The sequence below is a fragment of the Meriones unguiculatus genome, chromosome 18 (genome assembly GCF_030254825.1).
Source record: "Meriones unguiculatus strain TT.TT164.6M chromosome 18, Bangor_MerUng_6.1, whole genome shotgun sequence".
NCBI lineage: Eukaryota > Metazoa > Chordata > Mammalia > Rodentia > Muridae > Meriones > Meriones unguiculatus.
In genome coordinates, this window is record NC_083365.1 from 21838700 (window position 1) to 21857919 (window position 19220).

The 19220-nt window shown below is 37.7% G+C and overlaps 1 protein-coding gene across 10 annotated transcripts in view; it reads right to left on the bottom strand.

Annotated features, from left to right (window-relative positions):
* The window catches only part of Mga (MAX dimerization protein MGA), a 92370-nt gene that overhangs the window by 12181 nt on the left and 60969 nt on the right, over positions 1 to 19220 (bottom strand). For 4 of the 10 annotated variants that reach the window (XM_060371620.1, XM_060371619.1, XM_060371618.1 and 1 more), the window contains exons 13-18: positions 17473 to 17990; positions 14597 to 14891; positions 12346 to 12948; positions 4755 to 5045; positions 3109 to 4580; positions 192 to 319 (exon numbers count right to left, since the gene is read on the bottom strand). In XM_060371620.1, coding sequence (XP_060227603.1) covers positions 192 to 319; positions 3109 to 4580; positions 4755 to 5045; positions 12346 to 12948; positions 14597 to 14891; positions 17473 to 17990 — 3307 coding nt within the window. Of the gene's footprint in view, positions 1 to 191; positions 320 to 3108; positions 4581 to 4754; positions 5046 to 12345; positions 12949 to 14596; positions 14892 to 17472; positions 17991 to 19220 lie in introns of those variants that run through there. The other 6 variants (XM_060371623.1, XM_060371622.1, XM_060371621.1 and 3 more) reach the window with 6 other exon arrangements.

Consider the following 19220-nt stretch of genomic DNA (forward strand, 5'->3'; position numbering starts at 1 on the left):
AAAGCAAGTAAATTCTTTCCTTATTTCAGTCTAGCCTCACCTAGAATACATAGGAGAAAAGAAAAACAGAAAACAAACCAACAGACCCTAAAAAAATAACTGGAGTGAGTCTATAGCCCGGAGTTTTTAGACAGTGTTTGGTCTGGTTTCTATTTCCGAACAACAACTCAAAGGCAGTTACTATGACTTACGGCTGTTTGAAGGATTGGGTGTGAGGTGGTGTGTTCTTCTTATAGGGAATGTTAATTTCTTCTGAGAGCTCTTCTATAGTCTCAACATCCACCTGCTCATCATCCTCAATATAGTCTACATAGTTATTCTGAAATACATTATTAGGACAGTAAATAACGCATACCTAAACTTTTCAAATGCATGCTCCCTTAATTAAATCAACTAGTTCCAAATAATGATCTATCATGAGAACTAATAATGCTAAGCTTGCTAATCACAAAAAGAAATTAACAGAAAGAGAACGCAACTACAGTTAATATCAGTTAGTCACAGATGTATATTAAACAGGTACCATTAACCTTAGGCTTGGCAGAGGTTCTAGAAGGCTCTATGTTGATGCTTTGATTTTACTTCTAGGAGACAGCATTCAAGTATGATGCCTTAAGGCTTTAAAAAAAAAATCTTAAGATCATACATATTGAGGCCCTGGGTTTAATACCTACCAACTCCTCATCCCCCAAAACCCCTAAAAAAATTCTGTTTTAACGGGACTTCCTAATATCTGATCAAATGCCCATAAATCAATACATATTAATCTAAGGCAGACATGGAAATGGGAGACAACTCCAAAAAGTAGCAGCGTTTTAAGAATTTCAGTTTTCCAAAGTAATCCCAGGTGCAGTTCCTTAAAATACAAAAACAGAGGCAGCACGAAGCACTTGTCCCAGAAAACCCACTGACTACTTTCACAAAGTTATTTGCATGCAGGTATTTCCAAGTCCATTTTGAAACCATGTTCATTATGCCAGGAACTAAAACAATGTTTTATATATATATATTTTTTTTTCAATGTACTTAGAAAGGGAATTAAAAATGAGGCATAATTAAAACTCCCATGTTTATAATTTTGGAAAAATCACTCCCAAATTAAAGGTTTCGTAAGGCCAACAGACACTTAAATACAAACTATCATTTATGGTGCCCACTTTAACTTAAACATAATTTAAGCAATATATGTTAAATTTAGACAAGGTATATTATAATTATCCCTAAGAAACAAAAATGAATAGAACCTAAAATGACTAATATAGGTTTGATTTATAATTCTTGAAAGGAAGGGTGTATGCCTACTTCACAGATTTATGACACGTCATGTATTCCAGCAAAGCCTCAAACCTGCAATCCTCCTGCCTTACCTCCTCACTGATAAGATTATAGGCCTGCACCCCACACCCACCCATTTCAGGATTTTTAACTGTAGGCTTTGTAGATAGCATCCAATAATCTCAACAGAACACAAAGTAGTCACAGATTTCCTCATGTAATTCAAAAACAAGCCTAGTAATAAATAAAGATCATTTTGGCATAGGACATGCATGTAAGTATGATAAAAGAGTTTATATTTTAGAGATTATTCACATGCTTTACATATTTTTAGAAGTCAATGTAAATTTTTCTGTCAGATTACTAGTACATCCAAGCAAGAGCCCCATCCAAGCAAGATTAAGGCATTCCATAGCCTCTGCAAAGTCAGTTTCACTGGTAGCTATAGTTCTTACTAGTTTTAAAGTTGAACTCTTTCGTTTGTTGATGTAAAGTTTACTCAGACTAACTACAAGAGACTATAAAAATGCAGTAAGATGTGTAGTAAAACCTTACAAACTCCATCTTCTTGGATTTACGTCTTTGAAAAGAACTAGCCTACGGAGAAAGTATAAGGCAAACACCTATATAAATAACCCATTGTTAGAGCTGTATCCTTATTTATAAGTCAAACTGGTTTGACTTATTTATTGCAGTATAGGTATAATACAAGATTAGAATGTTGTAGAGTGTTTTTCTGAGGCAACTGTTTTTGGGGCAGGGTCTCAATGTTGACCAGGCCAGCCTCAAATTCAAGAGATCTGACCATCTCTGGCTCAGAGATACAGGGATTACAGCTGTGCACCACCATGCTGAGCTATTTTAAACTACTCTTTTTGTTGTAATTGATAAAGCATGTAGGTATTAATAAGAAAAAAGCAGTAGACAAAGGAGCTAAATATATCTCAAGGAAGAGATTCTGAAATATAACTGATACAAAGGTTTCTATTATTTGTTTCTGAAGAGAGTTGGACAATTTAATTTCTGGGATCCCTGAAGCAGCTAGCTACGATCTAATGTTTTATATCTGACCCTCTGACTAGTGGTCACAAAAACACAGCCCACCACCTATTTTGTGGTTTTACTAGAATACAACCACATTTGTTCACGCACATTTCTGTGGTTGCTTCCATACTACCACAGGAATGGAGTCATTTAGCCTGTAAAGTGTAAAATGTTTACCATCTGGCCCCTTTATGTAGAAAAAAATGTTATCTAATTTTTGCCCTACATCATGCCTGACCCTCAGTTACTTAATTCACTTAATACACTCATAGACTCATAAAGGGGACCTATAAAAAGTTCAAGCAAATTAAAATATAAAAGATCATATTGTAAAGGACAATGATCAAAGTCTAGAATATGTAAGTTATAGCTATAACATCCTTAATACTAAAGTATTTGGTAGTACTCTGTAGTTTTTATCCAAGAAAATATTCCCTCTAAATGCAGGCAAACTCCTTCTCCTCCATTTTTAAAGTCACCCTTTCATTGTTTCTTATCTGTGTCAGGTAAGTGTCAATAACATCACAAACAATGTGACAGGACCTACTAGTATCAAATGATTGTAGGGCATTCAAGGTATCCCTATGTAGCATCTATACTCCAAAAATTCAAGCTACCTTTAAACAGTAATAAGCAAAACACAGAGTGTTGCCTTAAAACACTGGTCATTTAATAACAATCTAAACCTAGTTACCCAGATGAATATAAAGTATTAGTGATACTCTAGAAAACTACTATCTCTAATCATTTAAATCCATGAGGTTTCAGTCACAACAAAAATGGGCTCACCACCTTTTCTACATCAACCTCCTCACTCTGGTAGCCAGAAACAACATCCACAATCTCATCAATAGAATCATCGGTTTTCTCATTCTCATCTTCCTCATCCTCCTCTTCCAAATCCAAAACAGTGAAGTCAGCACTGCTTCTCCCTCCCTTTGTCTCTTGCTTTGGTTTTATCTGTTCTCTTGGGAGCAGTGAATGGCCCTGAAAATGTCTGCTCCCTCTTCTTCCTTTTGCAGCTCTCCTAGGAATAATAGAGAAGGCTGCCGAACTAGAAATGCCACTCCAACAACTATCCTCGGTTTTTAAAACGCCATCACTCTCAATAGTTCCACTTTTTGAAAGTAAGATGTCCTGTTCAGAATTTTCTTGACATGGCTTCCTTTCTGTAAAGAACTGCATGTTTGCCTCCTTCTTATATTCCTGTGTAATTCCAATGTACTTCTTAGTTAAAGGGCCCTTCAGATGTTTTCTCCATCTCTCAGTACAACTGTCCTTCCCCAGAGGGTCTCCATATTCCTTCTTGGCCTCTGCCTGTGAGTTAGACTGTTGTTCCTTAAGTTGGCTCCCTGCTATTTCAAATTTACTTTCTTCCTTAGAGATGACTAGAAATTCATCTGGGTCCTCTGGATTGTCTGATCCCTGCTCCTGTTCCATCTTCACCTCAGCACATTTTTGAGGCCGTACTTTACTAACACTGTGGGCTGTCATAATATTGACCTTTTCAGAAACAGCCCTAACTTCTAGAACAGTCTGTTTTTCCTTTGGACTGTTCTGACTCCCATTCCCAGATCCTTCATCACCATCTTTGTCTTCATCTGTGTGTGACCCAGTGCTACAGGAGTGTTCGTAAGTTCTAGCATCTTCTGCAAGGGTTTCTTCATCGAAAAGATCACCCCCATCATCCAATGAATCATTCAAGGTATCTTCTGAGGCAAGAATTCCTGAGTTTTGTTTGATTATATTCACCTCAGAGTCTACAGCTTCTTCTTTTGATGGTAGAGCTTTCTTAGTTTCTTCCTCTCTTTTGATAAAGTTTGTTTCACCTTTTTGGTCTGCATTCTGAGATTCCTTTTTTATCTGAAGGGAAGCAACATGTTGAAGAATAGAGTTAGGAACAGGCTTTTGCCCTGGGAGCTGCAACAAGGCAAAGCTACCTGACTGCAGAGGAATGAGACTAGCGGTGCCAACAGGCTGCCCTCCAGTGCTGGGTGTGATTTTGCTTTCAGAGCTTGTTTTACTTGCAAGGTTTTGAGTTTCAGGAGGAGAAATTCTCAGAGTCAGTGTACCAGCCTGAGAGACAAAACTAGATCCAGAGGAAAGCAATGAAGGTGCCTGAGTAACAACATTTACTGTCGGAGAAGACCCAACAGCCTGAATTACAGGACTCATGACAGAGAAGGTGGAGGATGAAGTAGATGATGATGGAGTCTCAGAAGGTTTGGAAGGAGCTGGTAGTCGGATTCCCACCACAGATCCTAGTAAGAAAAAAAAAAAAAAAGAACTTAAATCATATCATCAAGTCTTTCAAGGTATGTTTCCCAGTTTAGGAGACTGAGAAAGAAACATTTTGGTATACCAAAGACATGATACGGTCAAATGAGTCAACAACAAAACTCACTATAAAGTTAGAAAGACTTCTAACTTTATACCTGGGTTCCGAAACACCACCGGCTGTAAGCTGGGCTGGGTATTAGAGCCTCGAATTTGATGTAAAGGTAGGAGTTGGACAATCTGCCCATTGGGATGTCTAAATAGGTTCATTCCACTTGGACTCCTAACAGGCTGCAAGACCATCCGCTGCCCCTGAAGCTGTGGGTTTGAGATGGGTCTGAGCGTAGGAGAACCCTGCTGTACAGGAATCAACAACAATCGAGGTCCAGTGCGTTTCACGGTGTTAGGAGAGATCTGTGAAGTAGTCACTGGGATTTGAGAAGCATTTTCTAAAAAACAAAAAAAAAATGAGAAGCTACTATCAGAATTTATCTTTAAAATTACATGGGTAAAAATAATACAACATAAGAGATAAAAATGCTGTTAAGTAATGTCTAACTTGAATTACTGAGTTAATAAAATTCTGTCTATCTATAGTATACTATGTATAGCTAAGAATAATTTATAATTCATTTTGTTTTTATTTTTTGAAACAGGGTCTCTCTATGTAGCCCTGATTGTCCCGGAACTCACCATGGAGAAAACAGGTTGGCCTCAAGCTCAAAAGGAAATGGTGGCTTTCAATGCCAGAATATGGAAGGTAGAGGCAGGGGGATCTGAGTTTAGAGGTCAGCCTGGTCTATGTAATGAGTTCTAGTCCAGTCAGAGCTATATAGAGAAACCCTGTTTCAACAAACAACTCCTATATGTTTGTGTTTAGAAATCACAGAACAACTTTTGGGATGCAGTTCTCTCCTTCCACTATGTGAGTCCTAGGAACAGAACTCAGGTCATCAGGCTTGAAGGCAAGTGCCGTTACCTACGAAGTTATCTTGCCTGCCAAAGAATAATTTATAACAATAACCTGAGTTATTGTCCAAAATTGTAGAGCTTTACATTCAGAAGTTTAAAAGAAAAAGCATCAATTCTCAAGAAGTCTATTTCAGAACATGCTTCTATCTAGTGAAAATCAGAGGCAGACTTCTAAGGCTGGGTTCACACTAAAGTACAAGAGATTACGATCTAATTCTCTTCTTTCCAATTAGTTTTATGATTTTGTTTCACAGCTTATACTTCAGAAAGATGGTGTGAAGGATTAAAGAGTAAATATGATGAATTGTATGCTGGGGTGCTTGGTTTTTAAATTTAACAAATAAGAGAAGTTTCACTTGAGGCTGGAAAGATGTTTCTGTTGTAAAAGGGACTGGCCATTCTTCCAGAGAACCCAGGTCCAATTCTTAGTGCCTTGTAACTGTGTGTAACTCTAGTTCCAGGGAATGATGCCTTCTTCTGGCCTCTGTATGCTAAATTTTTAAAATTAAAATAAAAGTTGGGGGCTGGAGAAATGGCTCAGCGGTTAAGAGCACCAGCTGCTTTTTTAAACAACCTGGGTTCAAAGCACCTACAAAGTAGCTCACAACTATCTGTAATTCCAGTTGCAGGGCATCTGACACCCTCACACAGACATACATGCAGGCATAACACTAATGTACATAAAATAAAAATAAATTAAAAAATAAAAATTACAATGAGAAGTTGAAGCAAAGCAAGCAAGCAAACAAAACTCCTTCTACTTCAATGATATGGAAATAAAGCCTGGTTAGAAAGAAGCAAAAAATAAAAAATAAAAAATAAAATCATTTGAAGCCTGGAGATGGTTGGGAGGCAGAGGACAAAAGAATCTCTGTGAGTTTGAGGCCAACCTGGTCTACAGAACAAGTTCCAAGACAGCCAGAACCACAAAGAACCCTGTCTCAAAAGAGAAAAACAACAAAAAAGACATTTCAAATCATTAAAAGTAATAAATGACAGTCACTGTTTAGAAGAGCTATTTGGAAACACAAGACAAGAAAAGATAGTATTTTTAGGGTTCTAGGGTAAAGAAATGGATATAGTGCTAAACCGTGAGCACCAACAAAATTGATCAAATATTAGTTCAAATTAGCACATTTATCTGATATTGGTAATAAAATACCTTAAGTTTGCCCTTTTATTACCTGTGAAATTAAATACTATGTAATTTTAATACTATTTAATGCAATTTGAACAAATACATGCATCTGAGGGATGGAGAGATGGCTCAGAAATTGCAGCTTTTGTGGAAGACAGGAGTTCACTTCTTGGCAGCCATGTTGGGAAGCTTTAAAACTGCCTGTAACTACAATTCCAGAGAATTTAAAATTTCTCCTACCATCCAAGGATAAAGAATAAAGGTAGAATACACACACACACACACACACACACACACACACACACACACACACACACTTTTTAAAAACATATGCGTAGAGGCTAAAGAGATGGCTCATGTTAAAAGCACAGGCTCTTCTTAGGGAACCCAGGTTCAATTCTCAGAACCCACATGGTAGCTCACAACTATCTATATCTCCAGTCCCAGAGAATCTGATGTTCTTTTCTGGCCTCCATGGGCACTGTACCTATGTGGTGAGCACGCACACACACACAGGCAAAACACCCATACACATAAAATAATTTAAGAAAAATGCACGTGGTTGGACATGGTAACACACATCTTTAACTCTAGCATTTGGAAGGCAGAAGCAGACAAATTTCTTTATGAGTTCAAGGCCAGCCAGAGCTACACAGTAAGACCCTGTCTACAAGGGAAAAAGGGGTGGGGGGCTTCTGATATGATTTAAGAAATACATTAACTTTTCAAACTGATAGTTCAAAGCCTAATTTACTCCATTCAGACAAAGAAACCTTTATTATCAACTCTGAATATGTGCTCACTCACTTAAATGTGCCAAGGAAGAGGGAAGAAAACTGGGAGGAAACAAATGAAGTCAGCCACAAAGTGTCCATGTTGAGATTCCCTCTATGAGCTGAGAACAAACCCATGGTACTTCCTTAGAACTAGCAGTTCTCTAGGTTAGTTCGCTTCATAAAAATTTATGTTAGGTAGTATGTGGATATAAAATTATGTTCCATTTATGAAAAAAATTCCCATTTCATTAATCTTTTGATTACATAAAGAAAAAAGGACCTCCCCCTTTTTTTCTTTTTTCTACAGTATTAAAATTTGAACCTAGAGCTTCATACATGCTGGGGAAATGATGCACTGCTGAGTAGTATGTGACTTTTTTTCTTTTTTTGTGTGAAGCAAGGCTAGTATGTGCTTCAATATCTAGCACTAAGTTACCAGTTTGTGTTAGTTTTGGTGTATGTTTTGAAACAGTTTCATGTAGTATACACAGACTGGCCTCAAACTTACTACATAGTCAAGGGTGAGTTTCCGCTTCTGAATCTCCTGTTTCCCATGTGCTGGGATTACAAGGCATGAGCCTTCATACCTGGTTTTATATGGTGCTGAGGACTCAACCCAGGGCTCCCTGAATCCTAGGAAGTCAAGTACTCTACCAACTGAGCCACATCCCTAGCAAAAAAAGTTATTTGTGTATGTGAGACAGACAGATTCTGTATCTGCAGGGAACCTGCACAGACCATAAGAGGCACTGAAACTCCTGGAGCTCAAGCTATACAATTGTGAGCTGCCTGATGTAGGTACTGTGATTTATACTCTGGTCCTCTACAAGAACAAGCATTTTTATTTTTAACTTTTCAGCTTTATGAGTGTTTTGCCTGCATGTATGTATGTGCACTCCTTTGCATGCCTGATACCCTCAGAGGATAGAAGAGAGTGTTGGATCCCCTGAAACTGGAGTTACAGATGATTGTGAGCTACCATGTGAGTGCTGGGAATCAAAACGGGAGCATCTGCAAGAGCAACAGGAGTTTTTAACTGCAAAGCCATCTTTGCAGCCCCTTCTACAGTATTTTCTAACTTTAGCAACAAAAACAGAACTATAAGCTCAGATCATAAACTAGGTAGCTAACAGGGTTCACCTCTGCTTTCACAAGTAATGTTGGCATCTAATTATTGTTTCTTCTTTTAAAAATACATTTTGAAAAGTAGCTATATGACTGCAAAGTTGGCTCCGCATTAAGACCACTTACTCCCCTTGCAGAGGACCTGGGTTCAATCTCAGCACTTACATGTCGACTTGTATCATCTGTAACTCCAGTCCCAAAGGATCTGAAGCCTTTTTTGATCTTCTCTGGCACCAGGCTCATACATACGTATGTACGTACATACATACATACATACATACATACATATGTGCATGCATACATACGTACACACATTCACACATACGTGCAGGCAAAACACTGATAATTATTCTTAAAATTTAAGTGGATAAAAATAGCAATATTAAGTAGGTAAATGACAGTGAGAGTAATATGGATTATTATGAAGAACCGAAGTCTGTAAAACAACCTAACTAAAACAAACTAGAGTTTTGTGACAAAATTGAAAGTGTAGAGGTTAGCAGAGGGTAGAGCTCAGTGATAGAAAGTTTACTTCTATGTGGAGCTGTATTCAATCCCAAGTACTGCAAAATAAACTGTGCAGTACGGTTGGAATTTACAGCTTGGAAGTCATTTCCTGTTAAGATGTGACAGAGAGATGAGATGGATAAATGGATCAGCAGTTAAAGTTCTTCCTAAACAAACAAGAAGAATGGAGCATGAATCCCCAGGATACATATAAATGCCGCTGGGAGAGGCAGCCTTTCTCTGAGCAAGCTGGCTAGTACTACTAGCCAGTGAACTCGGTTTCACTGAGAAACCTGCCTCAGTGAATACAGTGGAAAAGAGAAACATATACATATAAACATATGCATATGAAAAATGGGGAAAGAGGGCAAGAGAGCTGAGTCATCAGTTAAGAGCACTGGCTGCTCTTCTAGAAGACGCAGGCTCAATACCCAGCACTCACAACATAGTTTTCAACCATTTTTAACTCCAGTCCCAGGGGATCTGATGCTCTTTCCTGACATGCAGACAAAACATTCATACACATAAAATAATAAAAAAAATTAAATATAGAAATATTTTAAGTGGAATAAAAAAGAAGAAAAATAAAATTATAGAAATGAACCTTGAGATTCAAAAGAAAATCAAAAAGCTTCACCTACAATGACCTCACCTCCAAAATTATACAGTATTTTAAACTTAATGTGTTTCACATACATACAGAAGCAGAAAACAAATTTTATACTACAATTCATTTTCCTTTCAACAGACCTTTCACTTACAAACTAACTTCCTATAACTTAAAAGTCTAAGAGGGACTTGGATCATGTCACCAAATGTAAAAATATTTAATAGGAAATATATCAGTAACTACAACAGAACTGAACTATTTGTTTCCCCTTTTATCTTTTCCCCACCTTGGTTCGTTAGCAGTACTTGTGTGTTTATGGTGTGTATGGGCTTGTATACAGAGGTCAGAGGATGCCAGCAACTGGACTCAGGCTGCCAGGAGTGGACAGTAAGTGCTTTGCCCCCTGAGCTATTCCCTTAGCCTCCCCACATTAACTCTTCAGGAGAACTAAAAGAGTCATTTATTTACTTACTTTAGAATCACAGTTTTAGATAGTTGCATTTAAATATAAAAAATTAGGAGCTGGAGAAACAGCTCTGCACTTGTTGCTCTTGCAGAAGACATGGATTCAGAGGATCCCATGCCCCCTTTTGGCTTCTGTGGGCACTGCTGTATGTGGTCCACAGACATACATAGATAAATAAAATATATACATAAAATAAAAATATTAAAAATCACCAAAATAAATGTTATCTTAAATTCATTTAACCTAATCCAACTTCAGTTTGGAGCTGGTAAGATGGCTCAGTGGTCAAGAGAACTGGCTTCCCTTCCAGAGGACACAGGTTCAATTCTCAGCACCTACAAGGTTTAAGCAGTTGTTTGTACTCTAGTTCTCAGGCTCTGATACCTTCTTCTGGCCCCTGTGGATACTGCAGACACATGGTGTACTTGCTTACATAAAGGCAAACACTCATAGGAAATGGATTTTTTTTTTCTAATTTTTGTTTTATTAAGACAGGGTTTCTCTGTGTAGCCCTCGCCACCACGGAACTCACTGTAGACAAGGCTGGCCTCAAACTCAGAGATCCACCTGCCTCTACCTCCTGAGTGTTACGATTAAAGGCGTGCGCCACCACTGTCAGACTAAAATAATTTTTTAAAAAAATTTTTTTTAAAAGTTAATGAATACGCAGAAATGTTTGTCCTCATCCCTTATTAAGTTACATCTGTGTCAGTTCATCTTGACAGGATTTAGAAACACCTGGGATTAACAGCTTCTAAGCATATCTGTGAAAAAGTACCTAGAGAGCTTTAATCAAGGAGAAAAAACACATTTCATGGGTTCGGGTCCCAGACAGATGAAAAGCAAAAGAGCCAGGCACACAGTGACACACTGACTCTTGCTCACACTCTTTGTCGTTCCTTGACCATGATGGACTGGAGCCTAAAACTATGAGCCCAAATACACCTTTCTATTACTTAATTTTTTTGGTCAGGTTATTTTTGTCAACTAAGTATAATAATGAGAACCTAGAATGAAGATGAGACATTGTTTTAGGGAAGGAAGGAAGGCAGACAGGCCTGCCTGTGAGCAATGCATGTATGTATGTGGTCCACAAACATATAAGCAGGTAAAACACACATTAAAAATTTGTAAAAAAAAAAAAAAAAAAAAAAAATTATCAAAATAAATCAGTGAAGTATTTTAAAAAGTGCTGCTGCTGTATACTTTCTTATAAATGCAGTAACATTTCCTTAGAGAGGGAAAGAGGAAGAGAGGGAGGAAAAAAGAAAAAAGTAATGCTCATGAAATTTCCTTAGAGATGTACTACCCTAGCTCTCCTCATATACCATTTTGCATTTGCTCCCATGTCACTTCAACAGCTGTTCTAATGGCTCAGAATTCTGGTCCTATTTACTAAAGGTCCTATCATTTAGTGTCCTTTGTCTATCATTTCCACTCTGTTTTAGTTTTTAGTATTCCTTGGTTTATCCCCCATAGGTTTAGTTTTTTTATCTAATTTTATTTTATGTGTTTTAGTATAAAGGTGTCAGATCCCTTGGAGCTGGGGTTACATACAGTTGTGAGCTGCCATGTGGAAACTGGGAATTGAACCCAGGTCCTTTGGAAGGACAGACAGTGCTCTTAACCACTGAGCCATCTCTCTAGCCCACAGGTTTAGTTTTTATTCAATGTTAAATGTTACAGAGTTCTTACACACTGTTGAGCCATGCTTAAGAACCCCAAGAAAGAAATGGTGCAATGGAGTACTTTAGTCCTAATTAACCTATCAATCAGATAATCTCCTGAAGACAACTGATTCCTATAATCAGGAACCTGGTTACAAAACTGTAAGATATTCAGTGGTCATTCTTAATCCTACAACGATAAGCTGTTTTTTTTTTTGTTGTTGTTTTTTGTTTTTTTTTTTTTTTCCTAGGGCTCAGTTTTGCAGCATTTTAAGGTTTTAAGGAATATTAACATGTCATATTACAGCTGAAATGACAAAATCTATTCAGGCATGACTAAACTGGCCTGCATCTCAAAATAGCTATGAATGTAGCCCAACAGATTTATAGATGACAATGTCAAAACTGGAAACACCTAATTTTATTACAACTGGAAAATTCTATTAAGTAGCTTTATAATAAAGCAGTGAAAAAGAATTAGTCCTTACCTGGTCTCTGGCTTACTGGCGAGAGTATAATAGGTACAGAACTCAGTGATGAGGTTGGTGTGGTCACCACAGAGGAAGATGCAGCTGTGGTCACCATGACTATGGAGGTGGAAGCAGTGGAAGCAACAGGAAGAGTTATGGTTGGAGATGCTATCACTGATTTAGGGAATGAAACTGAAGCCATGGGGCTAGTAGTTATCCCGGTAGTTTTGATAAGGTTCACAGTAGCTGTAGACTGTGTAGATGTTACAGGGGTAGTGTTATTAGTTTCAGAGATCTCAACCCCAGCAGCAGAGGCACCAGAAGAACAAGAAGCTTCTTTAGCTCCCATATCAGAAATAGCAGTCATTGATGTCACAGCAGTAATATTTTCTAAAAACACTGGAGAGGAAGTAGTGGCAGCAGTGGTTACAGCACTGCACACCTGAACTGGCTCAGAAGAAGCCACAGGTGTGACGACCATTACTGGAGAAGGCCTGACACTGAACTTCTGTGGCCCTGTCAGGGGTTGGGGTGTGCGAACTCCAGGTATCTTCTGCTGTAAGGCGCCAACTTTGCTCATCACAAATTGTGTAAACACACCACCAGGAGAGGGCCGAGCCACTGCAAATAAAAATCTGCAGGTCAAAATCTTCAGTTCTCTTACTGTGCTCTCCTACTAAGTAATTGTCCTTATCAACATTAGTTGTGCCCAATGGGTCAATTTCTTAAAGGTAAAACCCACCTACAACTACCAATTTCTATACCCACAAAAAAAAAAAAAAAAAAAAAATTCAAACACTTTTCTCAACCCAAAGCAAAACTTTAAAGGTATAATTAAAAAAAAATAAATAAATGAAAATTGAGTGTTTTGACTAAACTTATTTAGCTACACAATATATCTAAATTCTTAGGGTACTAAAAAAAGTAAGTGTGAGCTGGGCATACATAGTGAAACATGCATTTAATCCTAGAACTAGGAAGGCAGAGGCAGGTAGATCTCTGTGAGTTTGAGGTCAGCCTGGACTACAATATAAGTTCCAGGACAGCCAGGTCCACAAAAAGACCCTGTTTCAAAAACCAAAACCAAACAAACAAGAACAGTCACTAACCTTATCACCTAAAACAGATGAAAAAGGGAAGGACAAGATTCCCCAACACATACTCTTAATTTCCCCATTCAAAATTTAAAGCATGTTTCTGCCATTTTCCTCCTGCCTCATCAACTCCAACTCTATAGCTGTCTTTTACAAGATAGTTAAATATATATATATACATATATACACACACATATATGTATATATATATATATATGTTTGTTTGTTTTTGCTTTTTTTTTTGAGACAGAATTTCTCCATGTAACTCTGGCTGTCCTAGACTCGCTCTGTAGACCATACTGGCCTCAAACTCAGAGATTCCCCCTGCCTCTGCCTCCTCAAGTGTTGGGATTAAAGGCTTGTGCCACCACGCCCAGCCAGTACTACATATTTTTAAACTATAAGCACATTTTTAAAGAGGAGAGTAGGACTGTCTTTTACTGTTGTTTAAATTCTAATTAAAACTGCATTCTAAAGAGGCAAAACAGGTTTTCTTTAAAGCATTAATTGCCCATCCTCTATCTTCACTCCAGCCTTCAGCCAGATATTTCAATTTCCTGTTAGAGGAATAAAAATGAAGACAAATTGACACCTTTACTGAACATTCCTAAAGGTATCTGAAACAACAAAAAAGGAATTCCATAAACCATCTGTAGAACTTTCAGCTAAAACAATGTTTCAAGAAAGCAATTTAGTACAGACCGTAACATTAAAATGTTAGGCAAAAGATGTTTTCACACACAAGACAGAAATATACAGAACACTGTATTATTTTGAAAATTATCTTTTATAAAAGCTTTCTATTTTTAGCCTATGCTAACCTATCCCACTAGCCCTTGCTAGCTTCTTAGTTAATAAGTACAAGAAATACGATTGTGATTAAAAACCTCAACCCTCACAGGAAAAATAAAAAAACAAAACAAAAAAAAATTTTAAAGAAAAACTTTACGTTTTTTTTTCTACATTAGTATACAGTCTCAAAGTCTTTAAGTGTAAAACTAGAATTCAATTTGTCAACTACCAAGGGTCATCAGAAGAATTACTTTAAAAATATTTAAGCAAGGGCATCAATAATGTCAAATTCTGTATTTTTCTACTTCTACAACTTTCATATTGCATTCACTGGCCAACACTAATTGCAGACCTTTCCAAACCATACGCATTCTCTAACTTACCAATTGGCCTTTTTGCTGGAACAAATGCCTTCGGATTCTTCCCAGAGTGGTTTGTTGCTGGGCCAGAGGATGCCATTTTGGAATTAGATGTTGAAGGCAACAGGGTGCGTGGTTTCCTGGATGCAGCCACCTTGGCATTGGATGCTACCTTGGAGATGACAGTACTGAGGGTTGAGAGGTCCAGGACTGAGGGTCGCAACCTGCCTGTGATATAAGCAGCTAGCCTATTGGCTGGATGCAATGCCCCCATCTGTCCCAATAGCAACTTAGCCTGCGGGTAACTCTTACCATTAACCTGAAACAAGTGGCAAAGAGAAATTCTGTAAAGATAAAATTCTCTTGCTAACTCCTCTCCCTTGACAGGGGTTCCATTTTTATAAGGTGTTTTAAAGCCTATGATTAAGATCTAAAAGGGAAAATGAAGTGAAGTTTTTCTATTCAAGATAATCTGAGTAATTGGACAGTATCATCCGATATCTGAACTAACCTCATCTTCATTTATAGTTTGGAAAACAGGGAAATCTTTAGAAACTAAACTCATTTCTGCATTATAGATGTGAAAGATATAACTATGTCTAACATTTCATCTGTTTCACTTTAATAAGCAATTGTGGTTATTAATCAATTATCAGCAAAAAGAGTAACTGTGACCCACACAATCTCCCTGAGAGGCATAAAAGCCTTCACACAGGGTCTTTTCAAGTATCTTTCATATCATAAATAAAAAAAAAAAAAAACCACACACACACAACAATCTACCTTTACAGTTACTGGACACTCACTGCTACAATAATAACCTAAGCTATTAACTCACCCCAGTTTTTGCTTTCCTTCTAATATTTTCAGATTTTATTTATTTTTATTTTATGTGTATGAGTGTTTGCTTATGCACCATGTACAGGCCTGGTGCCCAGAGGCCAGAAGAGGATATCCGATCCCCTGGAACTGGAATTACAGACCATTGTGAGGCACCATCCAAGTGCTGGGAACTAAACCAGGGTCCTCTGGAAGAGGAGCTAGTACTTATAAATGCTAATCATATCCCTAGGCCCAGGTTTTGGTTTTCAAAAGGGGCAATCCTAAAGATACATACTGTAAACAGAACATGCTCAAAATAAAATGTTGGCATAAACTCAGTATAATTCTAGATGCAGTCACTAAATGGTCAGAATAAAGTGAAGTATCAAATGAGGTATTCCTTTTTTGTGCTATCTGCACTGATGACTGCCTATTTTAGGCAGCAACATGGGGTTCAAAAGAATATGAAACCCTCATGATTTCTAGGTCATACTACTGGGTGACATCTAGAAAACATAACCTTTTCTGTTTCATCATTTACAAGTAGCAGATAAAAAATAGAGCCATCTATTCTTCAAATTACTAGGGAAACAGTAGAGAAACTATCTATAGCAACCCATTCCATAAAACAAAATTACTCTTTGCTACTTTCATTATTCTCAGCAAGATTATTCTCAATCTTTCAAATATGATATAAAAAAAGATTTTTCCATCCAAAAGTAAATCATACTAATTTTTTTAGCTGTATAGTCTAGATCACTACTACCTGCTATCGAAGATTACCTTCCCTAAAGTCTATACAGGTTGAGCATTCCTTATCCCAAATTCCTGGGATAAGAAAGAGCATTTCAGATTTGCAGATATACATAATAACCTATCTTGGAAACAAGACCCAAATATAAGCAAAAATTTTATTTAGGTCTTATACACCTCACATATACATACGGACCATAGATAATTTTACATAATAGTATTTAGTGTGCTAGCATTCTGACTGTTACCCATCACATAAGGTCAGTTGTGGAATTTTCTATTTGCTGAGGATAATTTCTAACTTTAGATATGGGAATTAAGAATGCTCAATTTATATTACAAACTGATTGACCATGCAAGTTATATATATGACTTTCTTTCCTTTGGTTTTTCAAGAAAGTCTCTGTGTAGCTGCAACTGTCCTGGAACTTGCTCTCTAGACCAGGCTGGCCCTGACCTTAGAAATACACGTTTCTGCCTCCTGAATGCTGGGCTTAAAGGCATGTGCCACCATGCCGGCTTATAGCTCACATTTAATGCAGAACTTCTCTCTAGAGACTATAGTAACAAGCCATTTTACTGCTTAATTTACTAAAAGCAAGGGGGTATTTTTATCCTATAACAGTTCTATCCACAAAATTTCAAATTGGGGAAAAAGGAACCACAGTTCACTAAAAAAAAAAAAAAAAAAAAAAAAAAAAAAAAAATTAAAAGAAAAAACAAACTGTATGTATGTGCTTGAATAACACCTTACTAGATTAAATTTTTTTCCTGAGCTATCAATGCAGGTTGGTGGTAAAGTACCTAGGTTCAACCCATATTAATGTAAAGTAAGCAAATGAAAATAAATAACTCCCCTCCCTGTTACTACACATACCTATCTTTGTTTTGTCTTTTTCAAGACAAGGTTTCCCACTGTAGCCCTGGCTGTCCTGAACTTAGATATTCCCCTGCCTCTGCTAGGATTAAAGGATTCCTATCTTAAAGTCAATTGATCTCTTATGCCAATAAGATCTTCTAAGAACCAAAGTAAATGCCTATTTCTGCTTAGTTATCAAAGGATCACTAGGGCCCAAGCAGTAAAGCTTTCATAAAGAAACTTTCTGAAAATAGAGAAAAAAAAAAAAAAAAGCTATTGTGAAGCTCCACATTTCTGTTGATGTAACAGCACTTCACCTTATGTATTCATAATAAGGAATGATGATACCCAGTTCCCAGAAATTTTGAGGAAATATGGCCTAAGGTCAACAAAGGGCTTTGAGTATAAAAAAAGATGTTAGCTAAGTATAAAAAGGCACTATAGCCAGATTAAAGGTAATTCTCACCTGGATAAGCCCAGATGTAGTTGAACTGGGTTTACGTTTATAGGCCACAAGCTTCCCCGCAGGAGAAAGCCCTGCATAAAAAGGCAAACCTTTGCCTCCATGCAATCTCTCCCTCACTGATTCCAGGGCATCTGTCTGCACAGGAGAGATATCATCCATTTTCCCAGGGGACAATGGACCATCAGGAGTCTCTGATCCAGATTTCTCAGCCATATCATCTTGGTCTTGACTTGATGGCATAGAGATTTTCACCCGAGAAGAATAAACAGGAGGGTTCTTCTCACCCCGACACTTCCGCTGAGAAGCCAACTCAATGATGAAGCTGCCCACCTTAAGTGACTGTGGCATGTTGCTATTGATGTGCTGAGATAAAATGCTCAAGATCTTGCTCCGATCTTCTTCCCAGTTGCAGTCTGAGATGATCTCTATCAGTTTGGTGGGACCACCAGGTGACTTCTGATGTACATAAGAGGTAGAAGAAGACTCTCCTTCATTGCAGGAAGACTTCCAGATCTTTTCTGTTTAAAAAATATAAATAGAAATATTCTCTACATCACAGCCATTCTATACTGAACTTTGATTGGTTTGTTTTTTGTTTTTCAAGACAGGGTTTCTCTATGTAGCCCTGGCTGGACTCAAATGTCTCTGCCTTGAGTACTGGGATTAAAGGCATGCAGTGAACTTTGAAGGAAATTCAATTTTCTCACTGTCCCATTTCCTAACACTTTCAGTGTGTTAAATTCTGGAGTTTTTCCAGAGGGGTGGAGGTGGGGATCTCACAAAACTAAACGGCTTTTTACTTCACATAGACTAAATTTTCTCATAAAAAGGAAATTTCCTCAGAACTGCTCTAAAGGCCATAAACATACAAAGTACTACCTTGTAGAGAATGACTTATAACTAAGGAAAAGTACTTGACAGAGGTTATTGTTCTGATGTCCAAACAGCCCAAACAGATACTTGGTGAGCCTGCTTTGAAACAGTAAAGGCAAAAACCAATGCTAAGCAGCAAAAGAGCTATGTTTTTGTTTATAAAAAAACAAACAAGAGGTTGGTGATAGCACTTGTAACTAAACCTGCTGACCTGAGTTCAATCCTTGGGCCTATATGATAGAAGAGAACCCAGTCCTACAAGTTGTCCTCTGATAAATGTGCCATGGCAATCATGTGTCTCCCCAACCTCCTCATACATATAAATACACATATATAAAATTTAAAACAAACAAACAAAAAAACAAGTTTTAAAGCACATTTCTACCACTGCTTTCTACTACAAACTCTTGCTATGCCTCGAGATATGGTTGCCCCATGTCTACATTATATACAGATGACTCAGCTTCCCAGTGTGTCCCCATGGTGACACACTGACAAGATAGGTATTGTATAAGGCACCAGATTTCTGCAGTGGAGCTTCTGAACCAAGGTGCTAAGAGTTGTGTCAAGGATACAGGACCAGCACCATCATCCCCAGGGTGCACATGGTCACGAGCAGGCTCCCTCTACCCCAGTAGCCTCCTCTACTTTCTTAAATGTACAACGAATACTTTTTGACTGCATTCTGTGTCACCGTAAGAAGAGTGCTGCTGCTTTAGTGCTGCATAACCAAAACCAAAAAGCTAACTTCCTATTTGTTGAGGCTGTAGTCTCCTCATAAAAATTAGGGCAGCAGAGACTTCTAGATCAGTGATAGTTATTCTTCCATTCTCCCTTTACAAATGCCCAGTGATGGTGGCTATGGAAGACCTAAG